Genomic DNA, 25,865 nt, shown 5'->3' on the forward strand with positions numbered 1-25,865 from the left:
ACATACATATTTGCACATAATTTATGCACTGTTTGAAATGCAAAAAAATGTTCATATATAGTTTTTATAATTCCGCAATTTTATTTCCGCACGTCAAAGGAAAATGCCTCCAATTTTGGAATGTTGACTGCAAAATCTGAGTAGAAAAAGAATATAAAAACTAAACAAACAGAGATATTATTTGAAATTCAACCATCATTATCTTTTTATTATACCTAATAAAGACTATGTGTTTTAAGCAACTTTTGCCATGGTTTTTCTCCACACACACACAAACACGAAAACCGTAGGTTTGACGTTGCCCACCGCTTTAAGTTATAACGTCCTTCTCTTACAGAAAACATGCTTTCAATACTTTGTGATGTTTGAATTCTTACCACATCTGTGCCAGTGTCGTAAGTTTTCATAAATTCAAATAATGCAATAGATAAAAAGTTAATTTAATATTCTATTTTTATATTATTTTGTTGTTGTTGTTTTATTTTCCTAACCCTGGAACGCTGCAGTGTACTGGCCCTTTAAGACGCTAGCCTGTAGAGTCACGTGTCAGGCGTCATGTGATATAAGTATTATCAGAGACTGTTTGCTTTGTGCGTTCTGGGTGTTGCAGGCTGTCACTACCACATCAAACGGTACATGTATGTGACCCTTCAGGCGAGGTAAGAGGATGATTTCCGTTTCGTACGTTGATTTAAAAAAAAAAAAAAAAGAAATAAAAGAAAAGAGAACATCCGCTTAACTTCATTTAAACCAGCTAGCTTTGTTTTTAGCTGCATAGCCTGCTACGCTAACTTGTATTTTTATTATAAAAGCTAGCGTTAGAAAGCTCTCTCCTTTCAGCTGGTATTTTTTATAAGTTCCAGGTTATTTTTCTTAAACGTTGTCACTCCTTTTACCCCCTGTAGTATAATGCAGTATTTCCTAAAAGCATAACATCGACTGACAGTGTACTGTTGTTTTTCAGGAGTATGCAGAAAAGTGCCCAGTGCTGATAACGATTAAACTCTTTCTACCTGCTCTCGGGATTCCTGCTAATCATGGTAAATGTTTTATTTCGTATATATTGCTTCAGTATTGGCTTTGTAAAGGTTTAGTTTGTATATTTAAGAAAAAATAAATAAAAAGTGGGCGGAAAGCGACTAAACCCCATCCCCGAGCTTTACCATATATTGACATATGCACAGGTGAAGTTTAGCAATCTTTCACGTTATGAATTGTTGCAGTTGTTCTTTTAAAGTCGTTGACAGTAATGTTTGTCTTTTATTGAAATGTGAGCTTAACGTGTGTTTACAAAGAAACTAGACCTTCCATTATTGCCCTGTTGGTGCAGCCTTTTCTTATCTATTTTCATTTGCTATGTACCAGATCTGTTTGTCTTTTAGTTTATATTGCCCTCCCACGTTAGATTTAAATGGGTGTCGTGGCGTTGCCCTTTGGCATCGTGTGTAGGTTGTCTGTGTAGGTTCCCACTTATCTGGGTCATGGTAGTCTTTAGATCTGGAATATAAGGCAGCTGGACTTCATAAGGTTTTGAAGATATTTTACTTGTCATCCAAGAGGCTTCTTGAGTTTTAGAGAGGGAATGCTGTCCTTTCACACCTTGTCTCAGGTGACTGACATCATGCTGGGCTGGAGCAATGCCTGAGGTTTTACTTGTCTGCTCAGGTGACAGGATTGACCTGCACAAACACTTTGGGTCACTGCTCCCAAAATGACCTGGGACAGTTTTTCTAAACCTAAAAAAAAACTGGGTAGAAATTTTGAGATTGAGCCACTATATGAGCCATCATGACTCCTTTCTAGTTTGTAGCCAGTGTGACGATTTGGTAAAAGTTAGAATCTGGCAGGTGAAACTAAAGTGGATTACCTGTTTGAATTTACTTTAATGATTTGTGCTCTTGAACTAAATGCCATGAACAGCACGTCAATCCAGAGCTGAAAGATCTTATGAACTGATCAGATCATTTCAGCAGCACGTTACTTATAGATCTGCTCTCTGATTAAGACAGTGGATCTGTATATGACCGTAGTTAACATAAGCCAGGAAATTTATCAAATGTCAGCATCCTGAGCAGTCCCTAATCTTTAATCTTCCCCTCATGTTTGCTTTTTTTTTCTCTCTCTACATCTTCTTGATCTCTGAGAGTATTGCACAAAATATTTTATTGTTGGACAGTCTCTCTAATTGGAGATCGGGCTGAGAGACAAACTGCACAGAAACAGTTTGTGTTTTGTGCTTTTAGAAACATTGCATTTTAATTCTTGCGCCCCTTTTTTGCAGTACTAGTAGCTACTTAAGAGGGACTATAGGATCTTTGAAATTGAACATGTCTCTATTACAAACCAGGTGTCTTACTTAGGTTAAAGAAAAGAGAAGGAAACGAATAAATAGAAACCTGTGAAATGCAATGATGTAAAATCTTTAAATAATAGAATGCAATGATTCTAGTAGAACAGGAACTCATGAAGCTAAATGGGTATTGAGGTGTATAAAATTTGAAAGGTTGCATTTGCCTGTGCTCATGGCAGTGGAGCTGAATGCCATCAGTAATAGATATGGACGCTATCCAGAGTGAGAAGTGCAAAGAAACACCCCAACGCTAACCTAGTACAAAAATATGAAAGTGAAAATTGACGTTTTGAGCAGACGCATAACGCTATTTTAAACATGTTGCATGTGTTCAGTTTGAACATCCCTTTTTCATTCTCAGTACAGAATCTGCAAAAGATGAGAAGTCCTTAACTACAGCAAAATGTATTTGTTGGAACTTGGTCTCAAGTGACAGAGCTGTAAAAGCAAGCTTCATTTTCATATTTGGGCAGTTTCAGGCGTCATCTTTGAATTGAACTGTAATTAGATGTAAAATGAGGAGTTCTATAAGGCTAAGCTTTTATAAAAGTTAAAGTTTATGTTTGGACTACTTGAAGGCTTCTTGTTAACAAAATTAAATTCCAAGAGGCTGCATGAGGCAAACTTTTCACTTGTATTAAAATTAAAGCATCTCCATAAACTGCAGCTGTCTGCCCTGAGTTTAAAATCCCTGCCACAGATGCTACTGCTTGCCGTCTACAGTGCATACTGTTATTAAATTATATTTGAGGAAATATTTGTGGTTTCAGCCCAGAATTGCCACCTTGTCAGAAGCATCCAGACTTTTAGGAGACATTTCAGAGTGTTTTGTGTTTTCTCGTGATTTCCTCTTAACCTGTGTTTTAGCAGTGTGTATCATCAAAGTGGTATTAATAATCTGTTTTCATTCCTGATGCTCATTTGAGGAAAAACAAAGACAAACAAGATGAACAAGAGCTCTTCCAGGAACGGTGATGCCATTTTTCTGAAGACTTAATTGGTCTGTAGGTGGCGATTTCTTACCTGTTCTCTAACGTGGAATCTAACCGGCACTGGAGCAGATAATAACATCATGGCTATGTACTCCAGGAAGAAGTGAACCACCTTCATAACATGGAAAACTTTTTATTTATTTCCATCCAGCCTGTAAAATGTATAGCAATTAAAATGTTATCACAAACTTGTGACATGAGCCAGCAGGAACGTCCAATGAGTTTAGTTTTTCTGGGACAAAAAGTCACTGCTGTATCACAACAGTCCAGAGGAAAATCAGTCTTAAATTGGCACTAAATCTTTTTTCATTACATATTCAGCAGTCTGTTAAGTCTGTTATTCTGTTCTTTCTGCTTGAGCTAAAAGGCCGTTAATGATGCTAGCGGCCAACTAAAAATAATAGACATGAGTCACTTTCAGTCTGAGTTTTTGCAAAAGCCAATAATTGAATCTTGAACTCGTGACTTGCCATTTATAGTGCTGCTGTTTAGGACATAAAGTAGTTATGATATGAAGGGAACGTCAATCTCAGAAGGATCTGGGTTTGTTTAGTGGCGAAATCCAGTTTCAGTTGAAATTCTTTTGCAGCTGCTAAGCATACTTGTCTTTGTTTCCCTCCTCCTCACTCACAGCCAGAATAAAACCCAGAAATCCCCATAAGGGTTTGTATTAATCGCTCACAGCCCTGTCCTCTGTTCCCTGTGTTCAGGCTCTGCAGATGGGGTTCTTGTGTTTGGCCCTGCTGGGTCTGAGCTCGGCGCTGGTCTGTCCCAATGGACACACATGTCAGAACAAAAACACCTGCTGCAAGAATACTGAGGGGGGATACGGATGCTGCCCGCTACCACGTGTGAGTTACCCGTCACTGTTGTGTCTGACCTGGATGTTAATCAAGTACACTATCGTGCTTCTATAAGTTAAGACGAGGGTAGCAGCCAGGTACTGCTAACCAAATGCACTTGATTCATCGATCATCAGTGAGTGTGAGCGACGAAGAGTTTGCTAGTCTAAAGCATTTGTGTGTTTAACACAGTGCTGAAGAGGGAAGATGCCAGTAATGATCTCAGAGGAGCAGTTGTTGCTGCCCATCAATCTAAGGGAGGGTTAGAAAGCAGTTTCCAGTCAGTCTGAAGTCTGTCATTCTACATAAGTGGAAAACATTGGATACAGTTGCCAGTCTTCCCAGGAGTTCAGGTCCCGGCACGTTTACCATGAGATCAGACTGTCCAGTGCTTAAACTGAAAAAACCAAGATCTGCATCTCACACTCTACATGCCTCAGCGTGTTTAAGTTTGTGACGCACAATTTACAAAAAAAAGAAACGGGTATGACTTGTTTACAAGTGTCAGGAAAAAGTGCCTTGTCATGGCAGCACAGCTTAGGTTTGCAGAGTTGCATGTGAATATTCCACAAGAGTTGCAGAACAATGTTTGTTTGGCACTGTATAAATAACGTTTGATGTAATCTGTCCAAATGACAAAAGCACCTCAATGCACTTTATATTATATGATAAAGACCCTACAATGATTCAAAGAAATTCCCAAAATTGGATGACCCTGATGAACAAGCACTTGGCAACAGTGGGAAAGAAAACTCCCTTTGAACAGGAAAGAAACTCCTGGAATCAGGCTCAGGGAGGGGCAGCAATCTGCCACGACCGGTCGGGTGTAAGGGGAGGAAGACGTGACAAAAGATGCTCTGTGGAAGAAAGCCCGAGATTATTAATAACATCATCAACAATCATGGGACGTGCCCAGCAGCCTAGGCCTGTTGCAGCATAAATAAGGGAGGGTTCAGGGTCACGTGTTCCAGCCCCAAGTACATGCTTTATCAACTCTAATCTTAAAACGTCATTCCAAATGTCAGCACAGTGGTGGAGAGCTGAGGGTTTGTTTCACAGCCACAGCGTTGTACTCTAGAGTCAAATGGTCAAAGCGTGGTCCAAACTGGATCATGCACCAGCACAATGATTGTAAGCACAGCAGCAAATCTACAACAGAATGGGGGGGGGGAGAAAAGACTGAAGTTATTGCAGTAGTAGGTCAAGCTGCAGACCTCAACCCAACAGAAATATAGTCAGGACCTTCAGAGAGCTGTGCACAAATCAATGCTACATGCTTCAAGGATCAGTAGCAACACTGCAAAGAGTGGGGAAAATTCCTCCACTGCAAAGTCCAAGCCTCATGGTCATGTAGAAAAGAATTACTTTAAGTTGTTGTCTGTAGCGATCTGCTGAGTCACGGCTTGTACTTGGTTTTTCACATGACGGCAGAGGGTCCTGTGAAAATAACTTTCTCATGACTATGAAGACTACTTAATGAGGAAAAGAGTATTTTTATCCATTTAAAACAGTCATTAGAGGGCCTTCAATGGCGCAGTAGGCGGGGTCACATGGCAGTTTTACCCACAGACACCACTCTGGCTTGTTCTGCCACAGTAAATGAGTAAAACTGGAAACCTGCAGCATGTGAGCTGTAGAGTACAATTTTCCTAGAAGCTAGCTGTGAATAAGGCTAGCGCTCAAACTCGGGCCGTTTCTCAGCCATAAAGCGCTCTCACTGAGAACTGAGTGTCCGTTGTACTGATCGAGGATGACACGGGGTTTTATTTCCCTCTGTGCAGGGGCGTCTTCCTCCTGACGGTGTTTTAATTTTGAGAGCTTGTTCATATTGCTCACACGCTGAAGGGGAGTTCTTTTAAAAATATAGTATTAGAAAGTTTAATAGAACAAAACAGTCAACATACAGTTTCATAGAATGACCTTGAACATTATGCATATTATTGACAGTATATATTATATGACTTTTGTACAAGAGTTGCAGGATATTTTGTACTATAAACTAATAAAACTCAGTATTTATGTTCTGCTTGGGAAAAATAGTACTGTAAAATAAAATGTCAGTTTGCTGTCACTTAAAATTGATTTCAATTTTTAAGTTTCCTCTCAGTGAACCTGTTTCTCTTACACTCTGTTTGAATCCCTCTGTAGGCAGAGTGCTGTTCAGACCACCTCCACTGCTGTTACGAGGGCACCCTGTGTGATTTGGTCCATGAGAAATGCGTCAATAAAACAGTTTCCCTGCCGTGGATGACACGACTCCCGACCCAGCCTCAGGTGAAGGGGGTGGGGCAAAGCTTAGCTTCTGTCTTTAGACATCTTAACGTTGATTACCCCACCAACAACCATTGGAAGATTATCTTAAAGGAATCTCCAGTGAACCAAGCTCAGTTTTGTTATCTGGATACGTTTGCTCAGTTGGTGTTATTTGTTAAAATAATGGAATTGTCTGATCTGCTTTGTACGTTCCTCCCACCCCAAAAACAAATGACTTAAAAGAACAACACTCATGGGTAAATAAGGTGTTTGAAGAGGTGCGGGGAATGTTTTTGAAACGTGCAGAGTATTGAGAGGCGCAATAGTGTTGGTTTCACGATGGCACTACAAGCACAGATGCTTCGACCTCCCCCACACAGGCTACCTGATCTCTCTTGGTGCAGCGCCAAGATGTTTCCACGGACTTAATCTCTCCAGCAGTTGTTTGTTCTCTTGTCTTGCAAGGAAAATCTATATTTTATATATGTATATTACGCTGTGGCTGGAGTGATTTTCAGTGTGTTTTAATTGACTATTGATTCCTTGAACTGTTCATATTTGAGTGTTTTTAAGCCTTTTGTTTGTTTGACCATGTGGCGTCCTTGCATTTGTATGCGTTGGCTGTGATGTGATTGCTTCAGCTCGAGGAGACGGTGAAGGCAGTCGTTTGTCCGGACCAGGTGTCTGAGTGTCCGGATGACACGACTTGCTGCCAGCTTCCTGACAGCTCCTGGGGCTGCTGCCCCTTAGCCAAGGTGACACACATAAGCACAAACGCCATCTCTTTGCCTAAAATCACTGACTCACACAAGCCCCAGGTTTCTCACACCAAAAAATGATCAGCTGTTTCTTGCATGAGTTCTTGACAGGCTGCCTATGAAAGTTTGTAGCTGTTTAAAATGAAATGTGATGTATTTCTTCACCAACACTGTATGTTTAATACGCACTTCAGTTTGCCTCAAGTTTCACACACACATTGAAATGGTTTCAGACCATGTTTATAGATGATGTAAAGGATGCACAGGCTTAGAAAATGCAACAGCTTTAAGAATCTTTAAGTTTATTTGCAACCCTTCTACTACCACAAATTCCTGACACTTCATTTAGTGATGACTCTGTTTTAAATCCTTAGCGGTGATCATTCATTTTATATTAAAAAAACAAAGTGTCATTGGACTTGTGGTTGTCTGTGTTGCGTCTATTTGCCAATGTCTTCAATCATGTTGCCTCAACACTCATTGAGGGGTGGTTGTGTGGTTCTGAAGTTGCTTCATGAACAAATTGGCTGGCAACACAGAATGACACTGCACGTCTGCCACAGACTGCACATTTTCTGAAGTCAAAATTAGTGAGTCTGACCTTTTGCTGAATCACTCATAGCTGCTGATGTCAGCACTCTGCAGCTGCCAGCAAAGGCAAAGAGGGGAGAACTTGATCGATCCTGAAAGCAGCTAAAACTATAGAAATGTCAGAATCTAAAGTAAGTGTTAAAAATGTCAGACACTTAGGATTTGATTTAGACACACCAAAAATGAAAACTTTATACATTTCAGCTTTTTCATATTCTGATAATGGCTAATACTGTGTGAATATAAGTCTTATAATCTCTGTATACTCCTGGTGGAAAATAAAATAAATGTCTGTTCAGAGTGAAATGACCAGTTTTAGACATTTATTTGCTTCAAATGAAACACTTTGAATTTCTTCAGTATTTAAAACTCATTGAAGCTGCAGCATTTCCTTGGAATCAGATGGTGTTTGTTGGCTGCACATTCAGCAATCAGTGCTCATTTGCTTTAATAGAAAGGCACATCTGCCTGTTTTATTCAAACTACTCTATATACTGAATTAAAATGTCTCACGTGCATCAATTGTTCATTTTTCATGTCCCAGTTGTATATCTATAGTGCTGGTGTGCTTCACGATCCCGTGATCTTCTCTCTGCAGGCGGTGTGTTGTGACGATAGGCGCCACTGCTGCCCTGAGGCAACGAAGTGTGATATCGCTCACTTGCGGTGCGTCTCTGCCTCGCTGGAGTCTTTCCCTCTGCTGGCCAAACTACCTGCTAGAAGGAGAGGGAATAACCCAGGTGGGGATTACATCATATAAATAAACAGTGAAATGTGATGATCATGTATTCACTTACGTTTCTAAATTTATATGCAGATGATACTGTAGTGTTAACAGAAGACTGCGTTTCTCTTTAGGTCTTACTACTTTTGTAGCTTCCATTGGCAGTTCAATATCGTGCCCTGATGGGAAACTCAGCTGCCCGAACGCTTTCACATGCTGTCTGCTACCCAGCGGAGAGTACGGCTGCTGCCCATACCCAAAGGTGCATATAAATGCTGTAGATGTAGTACAAGTGATTTGAATTAAAGTATTCCAACAGTTTCCAGCATTTTCCATATTTTTATGTTGCTGAATTAAAGCTGTTTGATTCTTACTGTACTGATTGGAGGAAAACATTGACACGAGGGTTCCTAATAAGGCTAAAACATCCTGTGTTTGAATCTCATGCAGGCCACATGCTGTGAGGATCACCTTCACTGTTGCCCTGCCAACATGGAGTGTGACCTGAAGCATTCACGGTGTAGGCGTGGCGAGACCGTCATGCCCCTGATGAAGAAGATCCCTGCTGTAGCCAGTGACAGTAAGTCTTATCTTTAAATTAAAAAACAAACATTGAATAGGATTTTATTGATGGATCCCGTGTCACTTCTGTCATCCCCTCAGTCAGTTGTCCAGACAAGAAGTCATTTTGTCCTGATCACACCACATGCTGCAAGATGATCAACGACACCTACGGCTGCTGCCCGATGCCCAGTGTAAGTAGTATGAAGTCACTGAGCGATGGGGTCAGTTTAGATGAACAGGAAGTTGCAGAGAGACCGACTCTTACTAGCTAAAGGTCATTGTGAAGCTTTTTAATATTTTATCAGGTGTTTAGTCTTTTTAGATATCAAATAAGTGGCATATCTAACAAACTGAAGGCTGCTTTTGCTCAAATGTAATGAGTCCCTGTTGGAATTTCCTTTCATTTATGAATTTGAAATACTTATGGAGAGTTGATTCAAAGTGTTAAGACTTCCTTTTGGTAGTTTTCCTCTGAAAGTCAATACGAGGTTGAAAGAAACGCTACAACATTGCAATGAATGAAGTAATCATTAGACTGAAAAACCAGAATAAGCTGCACAGTGCTTCAAAATGAATGGATAATTAGCCAAAAACACTGCAAAATCGAGGCAGGGATATTCTTCAGTGTACGTCCTTCACCTGAGCTCTGCTCAAAAGCTTTTCAGTTACTGAAAGCACAAAGACTCATAAATGAAGGTAGTTGCAGTAAAGGCCCAGGAGAGCAGCTCGGGGGAGGAAATGCAGTATTTGATGAGGTTGAGTTCTCACTTTCACACAATCATTGATTGCAAAGATTTACTACTTCTTTCAGGCCATCTGTTGTTCAGATCGCATCCACTGCTGCCCTGCAGGCTCAGAGTGCGACCTGTACCACAGGACCTGTGAGTCTACCCAGAGAAACCCCACCATGACACTGGCAGAAGCTGCAACCGAGCTCCTTAAAGTCCAGAGAAAAGGTGAGTGAGACGGCCATCGTCACATCTTCTGTGATCAAACTCTAAATATTTAATGTGTTTCAGAGAAAAACATGTTTTAATACAAATGTTTTATTAATATCTTCAGTAATGTTGCCTTAATCTGTTTGACTGAAATTCGTCAACTTTAACGTTTTGAGTGGAGTGGGAAGAAGCTTTTCTCCATCTGTTTTCATCTTGTCAGTGATTGGGTTTCTTTGTGCCAAAATTTGACAAGGAGGAAGAAGAATGTGTGAAATGTATATCTGGTTGTGCTGCATTGTGGGGGGGTTTCCCTCAAAACGTTTCATTGAGTCAAGCAGTGTTACAGGAATCTAAAAATGTTAGCTTCTGTGGTGGTGATTTTTATTGTTCTGCAGACCTTTCAGTCCATTCCATCCCCTGCAACGACTCTGCGGCCTGTGCTGACGGAAGCACCTGCTGTAAAACACTGAAAGGAGACTGGGCCTGCTGTCCGTTACCACAGGTACACTTTTCCTTTAATGACCTGTTCTCCTCTCCGACAGGGAGACTGTAACTCATGTGAGTTATTGTCCATTAATAAACACGAGTAGAGCTTATTAATGGACTCTCCTTTAGGTAATGTAGTAGTTCATTTGCAGACTCTAAGTCTGGGTTGTTCCTCATCCCTGCAGGCTGTGTGCTGTGAGGACCACCTGCACTGCTGCCCCCACGGCACCATTTGTAACCTGAAAAGCTCCACGTGCGACGACTCCACAGGTAACGCCGTGACTCCCATGCTTGGACACGTGCCGGTATTTCCTTTACTGGAAGACAGTAACAACAGGTGCGACAAATCAACGACATGTCCTGGGAAATCCACCTGCTGCAAGACTGCGAGTGGCGGTTGGGCCTGCTGTCCGCTGCGTCAGGTAATCCGGGGCTGAAGTGAGGACTGCTTTCTTCTGTCTTGTCTCTAGTATTCAAAATGCTGAGCTCATGAAAATCCTGTAACCACAAGTACATCAGGCTCAAACCATCAACAGAGAACTGAGCCAGATTTTTCTGAGGAGGGCAAACTCATGCTGATGTGAGTGGGCGAACAGTGGCGCAGGTCAGCGGGTGAGCTAGTAACAATGAGCTAATTCGTAAACAAACATGCCAATTTATTTCAAAGACTCAGAGCAAATTGGTGTGTGTTAAACAAGCAGACTCGATGAGGGAGCGGGTACCGATCACCGCCTTTGGAAAGATGTGCTAAATTAATGCTGCCCAGGACGCTCACACAGGAGATTTATGATCTTAAGAGTTTACATTTGTAAATTAAAAAAAAAAAAAATCAATTGGCTTACATGGCTTTCTAGTAGTTCGGTGTAACACTCCTCTGGTCTGTATTGTGTGTACCTGCAGGCTGTGTGCTGTGAGGACCACCTGCACTGCTGCCCCCACGGCACCATTTGTAACCTGGCAGCCGAAACTTGCGATGACCCTCGGGGCTTCTCTCCGCCCGTCTCCTGGCTGACAAAGGTAGCAGCTCTGACCTTGGAGGTGGAGGATGAGAAATGCGATGAGAAGACCAGATGTCCGTGGGGCTCCACCTGCTGTAAAATGAACTCCGGACAGTGGGCCTGCTGCCCTTTACCACAGGTCAGCATCTCCTTTCTGCCTCCTGATCATATGTGCTGGCCAGATTTAACTTTGATGTGCAAATAGCCAAGGGTTTGTTTGTTCTTGGTGTCAGCTGTGGTTATTTCTGACATCCTGTTCTAATTTTTCTTACTGATACTTGAATTATTTTTATCCACAGCACATTCAAACACGACAGAAATTGTAATGATTTGGTTAACATTAACCACCGAGCCTCTGTAATTTCTTTTTTTTTTTTTTTTTTTTTTTTTTTTTTTTTTTTGTCTGGCATCATCTCCTAATTCCTGTGTGATCCCAGGAGTGCTTTCATGGTGCATAAGTGGCTCATCTTTAGGTCATGACCTATTTCTGGGTGGTTATTTGTTTACTGTAGTAGTAGTAGTAGGCTTGTAGATTCCAGCTTCCAGGTCTTGAAAGTTCATACTCATCTGTTAAGCCCTATTTGCACAGGATTAGTAGTACCAGGGGACCTTATGTGATTTAGACACATGCACGCCCCTCCTAATCCTGAATTAAATTCATTAGAGGTCCCCAGGTAATCCTAGATCCAATGTGAACAGTGATTACAGTCCAGCTTAAGACGTGTGATGATTAGAAAATGTCAATCAAACCCAAGTCTGAGGATGGAAAATAAGAAGTCAGCTGTGGCTCTGAGTGCATTTCAGTAATGTCTCATTCACACTAGTTTAAACACAAAATGGAACAGGACAGCAGCCTGCTTGTAACTCAGGGAAACTTCTTTTTTTTTTTTTTTTTTTTTTTTTCGGTGACAGTTTGCTTAGAAATATAATTATGATCTGTTCACAGAATTTCTGTTATGAAGCAAACAACAGGTTTCCAGACCATTTTTTTCTTTTGAAACTTTCTTTATTTCTCACCACACTCTCAAAGCCTGACCTATAATTATATTCTAAAAACTCTCCCTCCCTCCGACATTGGGGTCTTGATTGATTATTCTGGACCATATACTGCATATACTTAGTGTTGACAACATCAAAGAAATACCAAATGTAATAAAAATTCTACACCCACAAAAGAAATATTTAAAGATGACAATAACATCCTGGCATCAAACTCTCTCCATCCTACTCCGCTGACCGACCGACCAGCCCGGGTTGGCCTGCAGGCTCACGATACTCAGGGCCTCCTCTGTGCGTTCCCTGAAGTGAGTGGCCACTGTGGAGCGCAGCTGATCCGCCCGTATGGCATACCGGTGTTGCTGCAAGCGCGCTCCCAAACAGGCCCAAATTCCCCCCACATGCATTAAACCACAATACTACATCGTAAGACCCACGCTGAGTCGCAGGCCTTCACACCAGCTGTCAAAGATACTTTTAGCAGTCTCACTCGTCCAATGAATGCCATCAGCTATGGTATGGAAGTGTTGTTGAGGTATGCACGGTAAATAATTATAATGTGTACTGATGAAGTTATTGATCATAGTGAGATTTGACTGTTGGAGTTTGGATAGTGATCTGGAAAAGTGGATGTGGGCTACAAAAATGTCCGCATTCGGAAACACGGCTTTCGCCCCATTCACCACCTTGCGTAGTTGTTTAATTGAGGTCTTCTGAGGGTCCTGATCCTTATTATTAAGGCCTACAGACAAGATCACCATTTCCGTATTTTCACACACCGGCGTCATTTCCAACAGGTTGAAGAAATGGTAAAAGTTCGCACCCGGGTAGCTCTCCACCTGAATCTGATCATTCTCGAAGGGGGGTATTCTATTTAGATTGGAGTCCCCCAAGAAAACTACCGGTTTATCAACTTTGATTCTCCAATCCTGTAATTTCCTACTAGGCCTCGCCCGATGGTAAGTAGGTGTATGGTAACCCCCCTCTGCGCCCCTCGTCTCCGCCCCCGCCCCGACCGGCTCTCCCTTTCCTGTAAGCCCGCGCCCGCTGTGAGACTCCCTCTGCTTTATTTGCCACACGGTTTTAAACTCTGCCGCCGAGCCATTGCTCTCATTATCCTCCTCGCTCAGGTGAAAATTACTCTCAATATTAAAATAGTGGGGATCAGCGCGGTCCAATGAGTCACTGCTCAGGTTTCCCGCTGGCTCCTGCTGTTGCAGGGCCTCAATCGTCATTTCACCCACTACCTTGTCACCTGTTTCAGCAGAGGTTTGGATTTTTACTCGCTTTTGTTGTTTCATTATAGGGTCCGGACCATTTGTCCGGTCTCCTGCGCGAGACGTGGAGCAAGAAACTGGAGGGGTGGCGGGCTCAGATGGCAACCTGTTCGCGGCCGTTAAGGGCAAGTCGCAGCGCACAGTATTTCTAGGACACACAGGGGGGGAGCACAAAGAGGCAGGCAGAATGTCATCAGCTTCATCCAAATCTACCACAACATTTGATCTAACTCTGGCTGTTGCCTCCACCCTACTCCCACCCTCTCCCGTCTTCCCCCCCATCTACATTTCTCCCCTTTTCTACAATTACCCTCGGGAGGGCTCCCGAGGTGGCCGGCGCACGGGCATTAACAGTCTGAAGCTCATTCAGCTCCTCTAAAATAGTTTTCCTTTTCCCCAACGATAGGTTTTTCTGATGGGAAACATTTTGTGTATTATTGCTACTAGCAGTCTGGTTTTTCACCACTGTAGGTAAGGGCGGAAATTCATTATCATCTCTCAAATCAATCGGCATTACCCCCGATCTTCCCCCCCCTCTGTACTGTGTTCTGTTCCCGTGTGTGGCCGGCCTCCGAGCGGGCCCTCCCTCCACCCTCTTCCCCTGACGATTTAAGCAGAGTTTCAACTGTTGACATTGTAGAAACTCGTAAGCGAGCCCCGTATCTTTTAAAAGCCCACGTCTTTGCCACCTGAAATGACACCTCAGTCTTTCTAGTTCCTTTTAAAGATTCAATAACAGTGGCATAATGATCATAAAGAATATCTAGATTTTTGGACATCCAAGAGTCTGTGTTTTGCTCAAGTTGCCTCCTAACTTGTTCTGTGGGCGCAGCCGGTTTTATAAAACTAGAGAGCCTGGACACCTGTTTTATCATACCCCTGGGGTATAAGCCCGTGTCGCGTGCTTCTTCAATCACACTTTTATGGTGTACAGTCTGTATTAATTTAAATATATTCTTCGCACTCTTCCTTGTGTCAGCATCAAGTGCACGCTTTGGTGCGGGAGCATCTTGTCCTCCTTGTTGTCTAACACGTCTCATGTTCGGGCGACCCCATCCCTCCCCGTGCCTCGTCCCCTCCCGACCCCCAGCATGCGTAGCCAGACCACCACCAGACGAACTTTCACCTAAGGTTTCAAAGTTATTGTTTTGTACCTTATATTTGTCAGTGGGGAGCTCACCTGAGTTTCTTTGTGTTTGTTGGACCACTCGATTCAGGCTCAGTGATCTCTGTCTCCTCCGTGCTTTTCGCTGGTGGCGTGGAAACGTCCATCCGCCATCCTGCATGTCGTTTTCTTGCAGTCGTGGCGTTTCCAACCGGTGTGCTTCCATCCTGGACCCGAACAATATAGTAGTCCCACCGATCACGGGCGTCCCCGCGTCAGTGTCTGTTGGTCGGTTGAGACTCAAAAAACAAGAGGGTTTAGGTGCACACACCGATGCCTCGCTCAGATCCAACGCCACCTCTCACTTCCCGTTTAGAGTTCACGGTCAATTCGCTACAGGTGAATAAAAACTCCCCACTTTACAGTTGTAAAAAAAGTTTGTCAATTAAAATAGTCTTTCATGTGACTGGGCTAAACAAAGTTACTTGTCGCCCATCTCTGGAAGGGCTAAAAAAGTCGCCTTTCTTCCAACAAATTTGGTCTAGCGTCCCTGACGTTTCGCGGAGTTACCGCTTCTTCAGAGGGATACATGCTACTAGGTGTCCGGAAGGAGCGAGGCATTTAAACACATTTCCTGGGAGATGCCCAAGTCCTGGGCCCCTCCCAGGATTGGTAATCATAGGTCACATGGATGTTTTCATGTCACCTGATCCCTCCCCAATATTAAAAGGTGTCCAGGCCTCTCTCTAAAAGAACAACAAAATTAAAAATAAAAAGAACCCATTTAAAATATCATATGGAATTGATAAGAAAGAATAAAAATAACCATAGAAATTTGTAAAAAGATAAAAATAAAACCCATGATAATACCATTCAAAACCATAAAATTATTATTTATAATTTTTATGATTAAAACATCATCCTGCTGAGGATGGTTTAATAAAATATATAGATATATAGATATATAGATATAGATATATAGAGATATAGATATAGATAGATCTATATAGATATATAGAAAATAAAACACACAACAACAACAACTAGGTAAGGGAGTGGGGTCCGGAGGGAGTCTTAGGGCTGTCGCGGACCAGGGGGAGAACCCGACAACGGGTAACATCCGGAGCAGGAATGTGAAAACAGGGAAAGAAAGGAAAAAGAAAATACATAAAAAAAATCTACAAAAACTAAATAAACAATCAACCCATATTCACCTTCATTCCAAAACTAAAAAGGCTATGTAAGGCAACCCATAATAATAAGAACCCTATATTAAGAATGGCTTTTTAAGAGTAATTGAACAAATAATCAACGAAAACCACAACTTGAAGGGCTGCTTTTCCTATTGCACTAGGACAGCCATTATACTCCCCAATAGATGATGGGGGGGAAGACATCACTATAACGAAATCAGGTAAAAGGTCCAGTCGGTCAGCGGAGGCCTCAACATAAATAAGAGGGCAAATTAATTCTTATTTCATGGCCACCTCAACCCAAATGCTTGGCATTTTTAGATATTCACTCCCCACTATAAGGTTTAAGTTTCCCAAATGCAGTTACCAACTGTTAATATTTCCCCCAAGATGTTAAATTTAGGGTCATGCGGCCTGGGCAGGGTCATCTTCCCTTTTAATTCTCCAGTTCTAATAGTATCTGCCAAGCCAAAGTGGTTAGGTTTAGGGCCATGTGTCTAGTTAAGACCATCCTCCAAATTATCCACATTCTAGGGACACTTTCTTAAGGCAAAATGGTTAGGTTTAGGATCCAGTGGCCTGGGTAGGATCATCCCACAGGTTATACACAATGAAGATACAAAAAAAAGAAATTGTTAAATTCAGATTATTAAATCTTTTTGAGAAAAACAATTCAATAAACTCAGTAATCTCCATTTGTCCCAAGGAGATGCTGTTTTATATTTCAAGGAGTAATCAGTCTGTTTACTAAGAGGTCCTTTTAGGAATCGTGGATGGATGTCAGATACAAATTCCTGGCACAGGCTGGTTAGGTGTTAGGAAACTATAGCTTAGATGTTTTTTAATTCAAACTTTGGTGCACGGTCCTAGGAATTACTGAAACATCCCATCTCCACTTACTCCGCTCTTCTCCTTCTCTCCAGCATACTCCTCTTCTTCTTGGGTGCGTCTTGTACCTTCTTCCATATGTTGTCAATCATAAAACCGTCCCCCAATGTCTTTATTCCCCCCAGGCCATAAGGCAGACTCATTGAAAGTTCCAGCACTGTCACCAATACTAAAAAAGGTCCCAAAGCCATATTTCTCCCATAACTCCCTGGAGGGGATGTGACCTCCAAGAGAAAGGGTTTTTATCGTTTTTGATTTTCTTATTCATTTTCAACAATAATCACACTCCATGCAGTTAGTAATTATAATGAATCCTCACACTGTTAGTGTTACACTCTGTTCAAAACAACCTCCATGCAGTTCTGTCATGGGGACTTATGGCAATCAGGGAAACATACTCAATATTGACAAGTAGTCTTTGTATTTCATTTTGAGCTCCTTAACTGCAGGACTACAACGCCTGTGGATTTATTTCCAATATTTGTCGCATCTGCGGCAGATTTACTGCTGACTCTGATCAGGAAAGTGAGACGTCAAAAGAGAGGTAAGCGAGCCGGCGTACTCGTGCGTTTGAGGAAACGCGGACTGAGAACGGCCCTTCCTGGGATCTTCCTTTCTAATGTACGCTCACTCTGGAATAAGATAGACGAACTGGCCCTGATGAGAAGCATGAACAGAGACTTTGCCTCCTCCTGTGTCTTATGTTTTACGGAGTCGTGGCTCAGTGAGGACATCCCGGACTGCGCGCTCAAGCTGGAGGGCTTTCATCTGCTGCGCGCGGACCGGCAGGCCGCTCTCTCCGGTAAAACCAAAGGTGGAGGTGTCTGCTTCTACATCAATAGTGGCTGGTGCACAGATGTAACAGTGATTGCTCAGCACTGCTCTCCCTCTCTGGAATATCTTTTCATTCACTGCAAACCGTTTTATTCTCCGCGGGAGTTTGCTTCATTCATCCTGGCCGCTGTTTACATCCCGCCAGACGCGGATGCGCAAGCAGCTCAGTGCGCACTCGCAGAGCAGATTCTCCACACGGAGCGGACATACCCGGACTCTCTCATCATTGCTCTTGGGGACTTTAACAAAGCCAATCTGAGCCATGAGCTTCCGAAATACAAGCAGTATATTAAATGCCCGACCAGAGAGGAGAGGACATTGGACCACTGCTACAGCACGATCAGCGGGGCCTATCGCGCGGTGCCGCGCGCTTCACTCGGACTTTCTGATCACGTCATGATCCACCTAATCCCCGCGTACAGACAGAGGCTGAAGCTCTCCAAACCTGTCGTGAGGACCAAAAAACTGTGGAGCAACGAGGCTGTGGAGGAGCTTCGCACGTGTTTGGAGACCACAGACTGGGACACAATGAAGGCTGCTTCTAACAGCTTGGACGAGTTTACGGACACTGTCACCTCCTATATCCACTTCTGTGAGGACAGCATTGTGCCATCACGCACCAGGGTGAGTTATAACAATGACAAACCCTGGTTTACTCCTAAACTCAAAAAGCTGTGGCTGGAAAAGAGTAAGGCGTTCAGAAGCGGAGACAGGGACTGCTACAGAGAGGCCAAGTACAGGTTCACTAAGGAAGTGGACATTGCCAAACATCAGCACTCTGAGAAGATGCAGCAGCAGATCTCAGAGAATGACTCGGCCTCTGTGTGGAAAGGTTTTAGGAATATTACAAACTACAAGCCTAAAACCCCCCACTCCACTGATGACTTGCTCTTAGCCAACACCCTTAACGACTTCTACTGTCGTTTTGACGAGCCATCAGGCAGCCTTCACACCTCCAACGACCCCAACAATAGAGGCACTTTGGACACTCATTCCCCCACCTCTCCCCCCTCCATAGAGCCATCACCACCTTCAAACTGTTCACCTGCAACACCCGCCCCCTCACCCCACACAAAAGAGGATTTCACACCACCTCCTCCGACCACAACTCTTCATATTCATGAAGCAGATGTGAGGAAGCAGTTTAGGAGTCTGAATGCTCGGAAAGCTCCCGGCCCAGACGGTGTGTCTCCTGCCACCCTCAGACACTGTGCAAACGAGCTGGCCCCAGTGTTTTCTGGCATCTTCAACTCCTCACTGCAGGCATGTCATGTGCCTGCCTGCTTCAAGTCCTCTACCATAATCCCTGTCCCCAAGAAACCTAGGATCACTGGACTAAATGACTACAGACCCGTGGCTCTGACATCTGTGGTCATGAAGTCATTTGAGCGCCTAGTTCTCTCCCATCTCAAGACCCTCACGGCCCCCCTCCTGGACCCCCTGCAGTTTGCATATAGAGCCAACAGGTCTGTAGACGACGCCATCAACATGGCCCTACACTTCATCCTGCAGCATCTGGACTCCCCAGGAACCTACGCCAGGATCCTGTTTGTGGACTTCAGCTCTGCCTTCAACACCATCCTTCCAGACCATCTCCGAGGCAAGCTCTCCCAGATGAATGTGCCTGATCCCATCTGCCGGTGGATCACTGACTTCCTGACGGACAGGAAGCAGCACGTGAGGCTGGGGAAGAATGTCTCGGACTCCCGGACCATCAGCACCGGCTCCCCTCAGGGCTGTGTTCTTTCTCCTCTACTCTTCTCCCTGTACACCAACTGCTGCACCTCCACCCACCAGTCTGTCAAGCTAATCAAGTTCGCAGATGACACCACCGTCATTGGGCTCATCTCTGACGGGGATGAGTCTGCCTACAGGAGGGAGGTTGAACGTCTGGTGTCTTGGTGCAGCCACAACAACCTGGTGCTGAATGCCCAGAAGACAGTGGAGTTTATTGTGGACTTCAGGAAGCACACAGCCCCACTCCCCCCCCCCCCCCATCATCCTGACTGACACCCCCATCACCTCTGTGGACTCATTCCGCTTCCTGGGTAGCACCATCACCCAGGACCTGAAGTGGGAGCCCACCATCACCTCCGTCATCAAGAAAGCCCAGCAGAGGATGTACTTCCTGAGGCAGCTGAAGAAATTCAACCTGCCAACACGGACGATGATGCAGTTCTACACTGCAATCATCGAGTCCATCCTCACCTCCTCCATCACCGTGTGGTACGCTGGAGCCACTATCAGGGACAAACAGAGACTGCAGCGTGTTGTGCGCTCTGCTGAGAAGGTGATTGGCTGCAGACTCCCATCTCTGCAGGACCTGTACACCTCCAGGACACTGCGGCGTGCAGCCCGGATCTCAGCTGACCCTTCTCACCCTGGACACAGTCTGTTTGACCTGCTCCCCTCAGGCAGGAGGCTCCGGTCCATTTGCACCAGAACCTCTCGCCACAAGAACAGTTTCTTCCCCTCTGCTGTTGGACACATGAACAATAACCATATGACTGTCCCCGCCACTAACACATGACCCTACGCTGTGTCACTGCATCATTCCATGTCTGGCACTGATCACCACCTGCACTCATGTATATATCTTTCTACGTAGCACTCATAATTCTTATTCTCATGTATATATCTCATGCACATATCTTTCTTTCTACATAGCACTTTAATTCTTATTGTCTGCACTGAAGCACCGCAGCAATTTCCTAATGTTGTAAACCTCAACATCTGGCAATAAACCCATTCTGATTCTGATTGAATCTTTATTTGGTCTGTAACTGTTGGCAATTAGATGTGTTGACCAGCCTGAAAAATGCTCAACCTTTGGACGACAACCCGGCCATAAGCTGACTACATGGGCTGCCCTCCAATAGGCAACTGGTCTCAGTTGAAGGCTGACCACATCTCATCTTTGTTTGTTCACAGGAATCAACTTAACTGGTTAACAGCCAGTTGTTTTGTTGTTAATCCATAAAAATGGGATGTTGCCAAGCGCTACATTGTAACGTTGCAGTTAAGTTTCCATCCTGCAGCAACTTTGTTTTTAAAGGGTTTTTTTTTTTTTTTTTTTTTCTCTCTCTTCTGAGTGCAATTGTCTACATGACCCCCATTCAGTCACAGACCGGTATCAGACTAACTTGATCCTTATTGCTGTTTCAGTCACATGGCAGCTGACCGGGTGATCAGGCATGGGCCCGTCAAAGTGGCTGTTTCAGTGACTTCATTGCACAGTTTCAGTAATTTTGGTCAACCTATGCTCTCAACCCTGTTCTCCCTCATGTGACTGTAGAGATTTTCTGTACTTCTACTTTGAGACAGCTGTTATACCTGAGTGGATTTTTCAGAGGCAAAGACAAACTGATCGAAATTCAAAAGTCTGAATTTAAATGTATAGATGTGTTAAATCATCCAAAATACTCCTTCTCTTTTGGGAAGATGTAACAGGAAACACTGAGATTTACACCTGGAACCAGTGGTTTAACAACAGAACTCTTAATAGTAGACAATTAGTTGGTGTTTTGAAGCTGACTAGAGGTGGATCATATGGTGTCAAATAAAATGAGGATAACTTTTCAGCTGTTTCATCAACAGAAGAGCAGCCTGTGATGTTTTGAAGGATTTCAGTCTGTGATGTAGAACTCGTTCCTTGTTTCGTTCCAGGCTGTGTGCTGCAACGATCACGAGCACTGCTGCCCCAAAGGCTACAAGTGCAATGTGGCAGAGGGCACCTGTGACAAACCCGGTGGCCTCAGTGTGGCCTGGCTGCAGAAGATCCCAGCCCTGCAGGAGGAGCTCGGCCAGACTGTTTCCCATCCAACTCAGAACATGTGCGACACCCAGACCAGCTGTCCCAGAGACACGACCTGCTGCTTCATGGAAAAGGAACACAAATGGGGCTGCTGCCCTCTGCCGAACGTGAGTTTAACCCCTCCCTTTTTTTAAATTATTAATTCTTTTTAAATGGGAGAGTGTCAGTTACCCGTGTTGCCCGTCAGGCTGTCTGCTGCAAAGATGGAAACCATTGCTGCCCCAGCGGACACACCTGTGAGCCCCACCACTTCTCCTGCTCCAGAGGTTCCCATGTTATACCGTGGTTCGCCAAAGTGAGCGCTGTAACAGAGCCGGGCGCCGTGATCGACGTTAAATGTGACAACAAGAGCAGCTGCGCTTCAGGGACGACCTGCTGTAAGCTGAAGACCGGAAAGTGGGGCTGCTGCCCGCTGTTCAAGGTTTGTGCATCAGTGATGTTCAGACTGTCATTAAATCCTCGAGTTTTCCACAAAGGTGCTCATTTGATAAGATCACAAACTGATCTGTGACATTTCTGCAGTGTCTTGCTGATGTAGAATATCATTTGGTTTCACAACAGACTAAAATGAATCAGACAGCAGTTTCAATAGTGATGTAAAACCGGCTTTCTTTCCTGTTTAAACAAATTTGGTGCTTACAGCAGGAAATACAATTGCCATTTAGACCATATTTTTGGAGTGTTCAATAGTGTATATAGGGAAAAGCTTAATAGGAATCACTGAAATGCTTCACTCGTGGCTGTAACATGTTAATATCTGGCATCGTGGTCTCTTCTCAGGCTGTTTGCTGCACTGACCACGAGCACTGCTGCCCTCAGGGCTACACCTGCAACATGCAGACAGGAACATGCGAGAAGCAACGACACTACCACCACCTCAGCACCATCCCTCAGATCGAAGTGCTACAGTCTGTGAAGGAGGACGAGGAGGATGTGGCGTGTGATGGCAGGGGCGAGTTTCGCTGCTCCAAACGAGACACCTGCTGTAAGATCTCCGCCACGGAGTGGAGCTGCTGCCCCTCCCCCAGGGTACGTTCACCTGTCAGTCCCTCCCACTCATTTACATTTGAAGTCATTCTTCCAGCCGTGACTTTGGATGGTCCTTGTTCTAGGCTCGATTTTGGAATGTTTATGTTAAAACTTAGCAGGTATACTATATGTTGCTGTGCTACTACTCATCTTTGATAATCGACTTTTATTGTTGCTGAATTCATTCAGCTCATGTTTGTTTAGAATAAAATAAGTTTGAGCCTTGCCGATTGATTCGGTGCTGAACACGCTGTCTGTTCTCAGGCCGTCTGCTGCTTTGACTCGAAGCACTGCTGTCCTGCCGGGTACTCGTGCGACCTCAAGGCCGGAGGCTGCACCTTGCAGACCCAGCTGACCTGGGACTCGTGGTTTGGGGACCGAAAGAGAGACACTGTCCACCACGGACTCTAATCCACTGAAGTGCAATGATGATCTCAATCTTTCCGTTATGTCATCTACTGGTGTTGTCTGTGGACAAGAAGGGCTTCTTCCCGTTTCATTTCGTGGAGGTGCATTCACTGAGTTTTTTGCACTCTTGCGTATTTTTGAGTTTTGTGTGGTTGGGGGGGATTTGGTCCACATATGCAGGAAAAACATTTGTTTAATTGATTTTTGCCAATGAAGGAATTTTAGTGAAGTTGAAGTAGTTTTCAAGGGGGAAGCAGGTGAAACCTAGCCTGCATTCTGGTTGAAAATATTTATTGCACTCCTTCAGAACCACTCTACATCTAGGTTCCAGGACAGCTTTACAGTGCATCCGTTTCAACCTGCGGTGTTATCTGTTAATGTCAGATCTGAAGTTTTCTTATAGGTAACAAACCCCATTTCAAAATAAACTTCAGTGAATTCGTCTCTTTTGAAAGTCTATTGTTTCTGCTGATATTTTTTCTCCCCCTTTCTTCTTCAGACAGAGTAGCTTAGCATGAGTGAACTTAAAATAATGAACCCATACAGGGAGCTTGACGCCTGCTCTCAGTTCATTCTGTCTGAAATTGGCTGCTTCACTCCTTTAGCTCTACGTATCTTCTGATTGGCTGCCCAAAACTTTAAACAACAGGTGGGTCCAGCGGGTGGAGAATGCGCTCTTCAACCTTTAAGATAGAGGAGCATGTTTTTGTACCAAGGTTGGCAGTTCCTTTGAGTTTGTGTAACAAATCTTATGCATATTTTGATGACATTTGTTGATACTTTCATGAAAGAAACTCCCTGATCATTAGTGTTTAAACATGAGTGCACAGAGCTGGTCTACTCTCTGGAAGAGAATCATGAATGTACAAACTGCCTTTTTGTGAGCAACATTTCCTAAATAATCTGACTTGAACCACGTGTCTTCTCTAAAAGGCAGTTTTTGTTAAGTCAGCAGAACTGTATCATCTTTCCTGATGGTTTATTCATTAAAATGGCAAAGTTGCAAATTAACCACTTTAACAGTGGAAAAACCACAAATCTGGACAAACTAACAGGTAGCCTTTGGAATTGTTTCCAGTGTTTCTGAATTTATTAATGCAGTTGTTAATTTGACTGTTTCAGGCTTAGAGGATGAAATCGAGCTGTCCGATTAGAGCTGCTGTGATTGTGGGCACATTTACTTTATGGTAAAGTGGTTTTGGTGTCTGGAGACTCGATGTTTCACTGACTCTTAAGAATGTCAAACATTTATTGTTGTACATGCAAACTGAAATGTAGGCGTCTGTAAAGGTGAGAGGAAAACTTTAGACATTTCACTTCCAGAAACGAAGGATTTATCGGAACGTTTCATGGCTGAGCCAGTTTTTAATCAGGTTTTCATAACCATTTCACGCTTTCGCCACAACTTGGCTGCTTGTTGCTGTTTTTAATGTTGCCGCCAACAAGCAGCACCATTAATAAAAAAAATAAATAAACAACAATAATTAAAAAAACATTTCTTTCCTCATTTGGAAGCTGACGGGACACGAACGAGCATCGAGCAGTTTGTGCCTTCTTCAGTAGGAGTTACTTGTATCCTTTGGAAAGTCTTTTGTTTTGTGCAGTTGTAACATTGATTTGCATCTTTGTCTTCATAGAAACGTAACACAGGCGCTCAGGAGAATCTTTTGGAGTTATTTGTGAATTGAGACTTGGTCAGTGTCACAGTTGGTAATATGTTTGAGTTTGTAGATTCAGGAGTTCCTAAAAAGCTGAACGATCTCTTAAACTTAAGTAATTTCAATGACTTTTAAATAACTGTCATGTAAAGTGGTTTACAGATTGGCTCAATCTGAAAATAAAAGTTCATTTCGCTGATTTCCTTTGCTTGTTTGTGGTGTTGTTTTGTTAAAATGTGTGCAGGTGTCACTCAAAATGAAGGAAACACTTAAACTGTGTTGTTTAACTCCAAATCAATCACACTTCTGTGAAAGCAGGAGATGTGGAGGATGCTGTAGGAGGGCAATAGGAGCAGTAGGACCACTACCTACGCCTTTGTGCAAGGAGCACTGCCAGAGCTCTGCAAAATGACCTCCAGCACGTCACGAATGTGCATGTGTCAGCTCAAACAGTCAGAAACGGACTCCATGAGGGCCCTACGTCCACAGGTGGGGGTTTTGCTTACAGCCCAACACGTAGCAGCATGTTTGGCATTTGCTAGAGAACACCCTGATTAGCAACTTTGTCCATGGTGACCTGTGTTCTTCATAGATGAACTTTATCATATCTCTATCATAATATTTCGAGCTCAAATTTTTAATATAGAAAAATATTAATATGCACTTGTAATAAATGTTACAATATACCATAAAAGTACAATTGATTATCACAAAACAAACAAAAGCAAAATCCCAAAGTAGAAACTAACATTTTCTGTGTATGTGTACATATTAAAAATGCAAACTTCTTAAAAAGGAAAAGCACTCAGATTGGAAAACTAAAACAAATGCACAATAAAAGATTGTAGTTTTTTGGCCAAAAATGACTTCCTTACTGATGATATTGGGCACAACTGGAGAAACACTGCCAAAGTTGGGTTCGCATCTTAACTTTGTAAAGCTTTAACCATGAAATAATTGCTACAACATTCTGGCATTTAATTATTCTGGCGTGTTTACATAACCTTCAGACTTTATATACACCCATCATTTTTGTGCAGTTTATTGCTCACAGTAGCGCTGCATGGGTCTGACTGTATACAGTAGGTTTTTGAGGGGAAAAGGAAATCGCACTGATGTAAAGGTCTCATTTTGACCTTCTGGAGATGCACAAACACCGAGGTTAGT

The 25,865-nt window shown here is 43.3% G+C and overlaps 1 protein-coding gene across 2 annotated transcripts; it reads left to right on the forward strand.

Annotated features, from left to right (window-relative positions):
- The first annotated feature begins 539 nt into the window (after positions 1-539).
- grnb (granulin b) lies at positions 540-24,897 on the forward strand. 2 transcript variants are annotated; one of them, XM_086304430.1, is made up of 18 exons: positions 540-659; positions 965-1,040; positions 4,053-4,193; positions 6,333-6,458; positions 7,079-7,192; positions 8,385-8,526; positions 8,645-8,772; positions 8,961-9,090; positions 9,174-9,265; positions 9,886-10,030; positions 10,408-10,514; positions 10,684-10,920; positions 11,399-11,635; positions 13,799-13,894; positions 21,456-21,710; positions 21,791-22,024; positions 22,384-22,632; positions 22,897-24,897. In XM_086304430.1, exons 2-18 carry the CDS (start codon positions 1,038-1,040, stop codon positions 23,041-23,043), a joined length of 2,583 nt encoding a protein of 860 aa, XP_086160556.1. In that variant the 5' UTR covers positions 540-659; positions 965-1,037; the 3' UTR covers positions 23,044-24,897. The 2 variants fall into 2 exon arrangements, with proteins under 2 accessions (XP_086160556.1, XP_086160557.1); XM_086304431.1 differs by lacking the exon at positions 13,799-13,894 and having other exon boundaries at positions 541-659.
- The last annotated feature ends 968 nt before the right edge of the window (positions 24,898-25,865 follow it).

This window comes from Aulonocara sp. 'chitande type north' Nkhata Bay, linkage group LG8 (genome assembly GCF_057382095.1).
Source record: "Aulonocara sp. 'chitande type north' Nkhata Bay isolate Kocher_YH1m ecotype deep benthic linkage group LG8, A_spYH_male_GT1.1, whole genome shotgun sequence".
NCBI classification, from domain to species: Eukaryota; Metazoa; Chordata; class Actinopteri; order Cichliformes; family Cichlidae; genus Aulonocara; species Aulonocara sp. 'chitande type north' Nkhata Bay.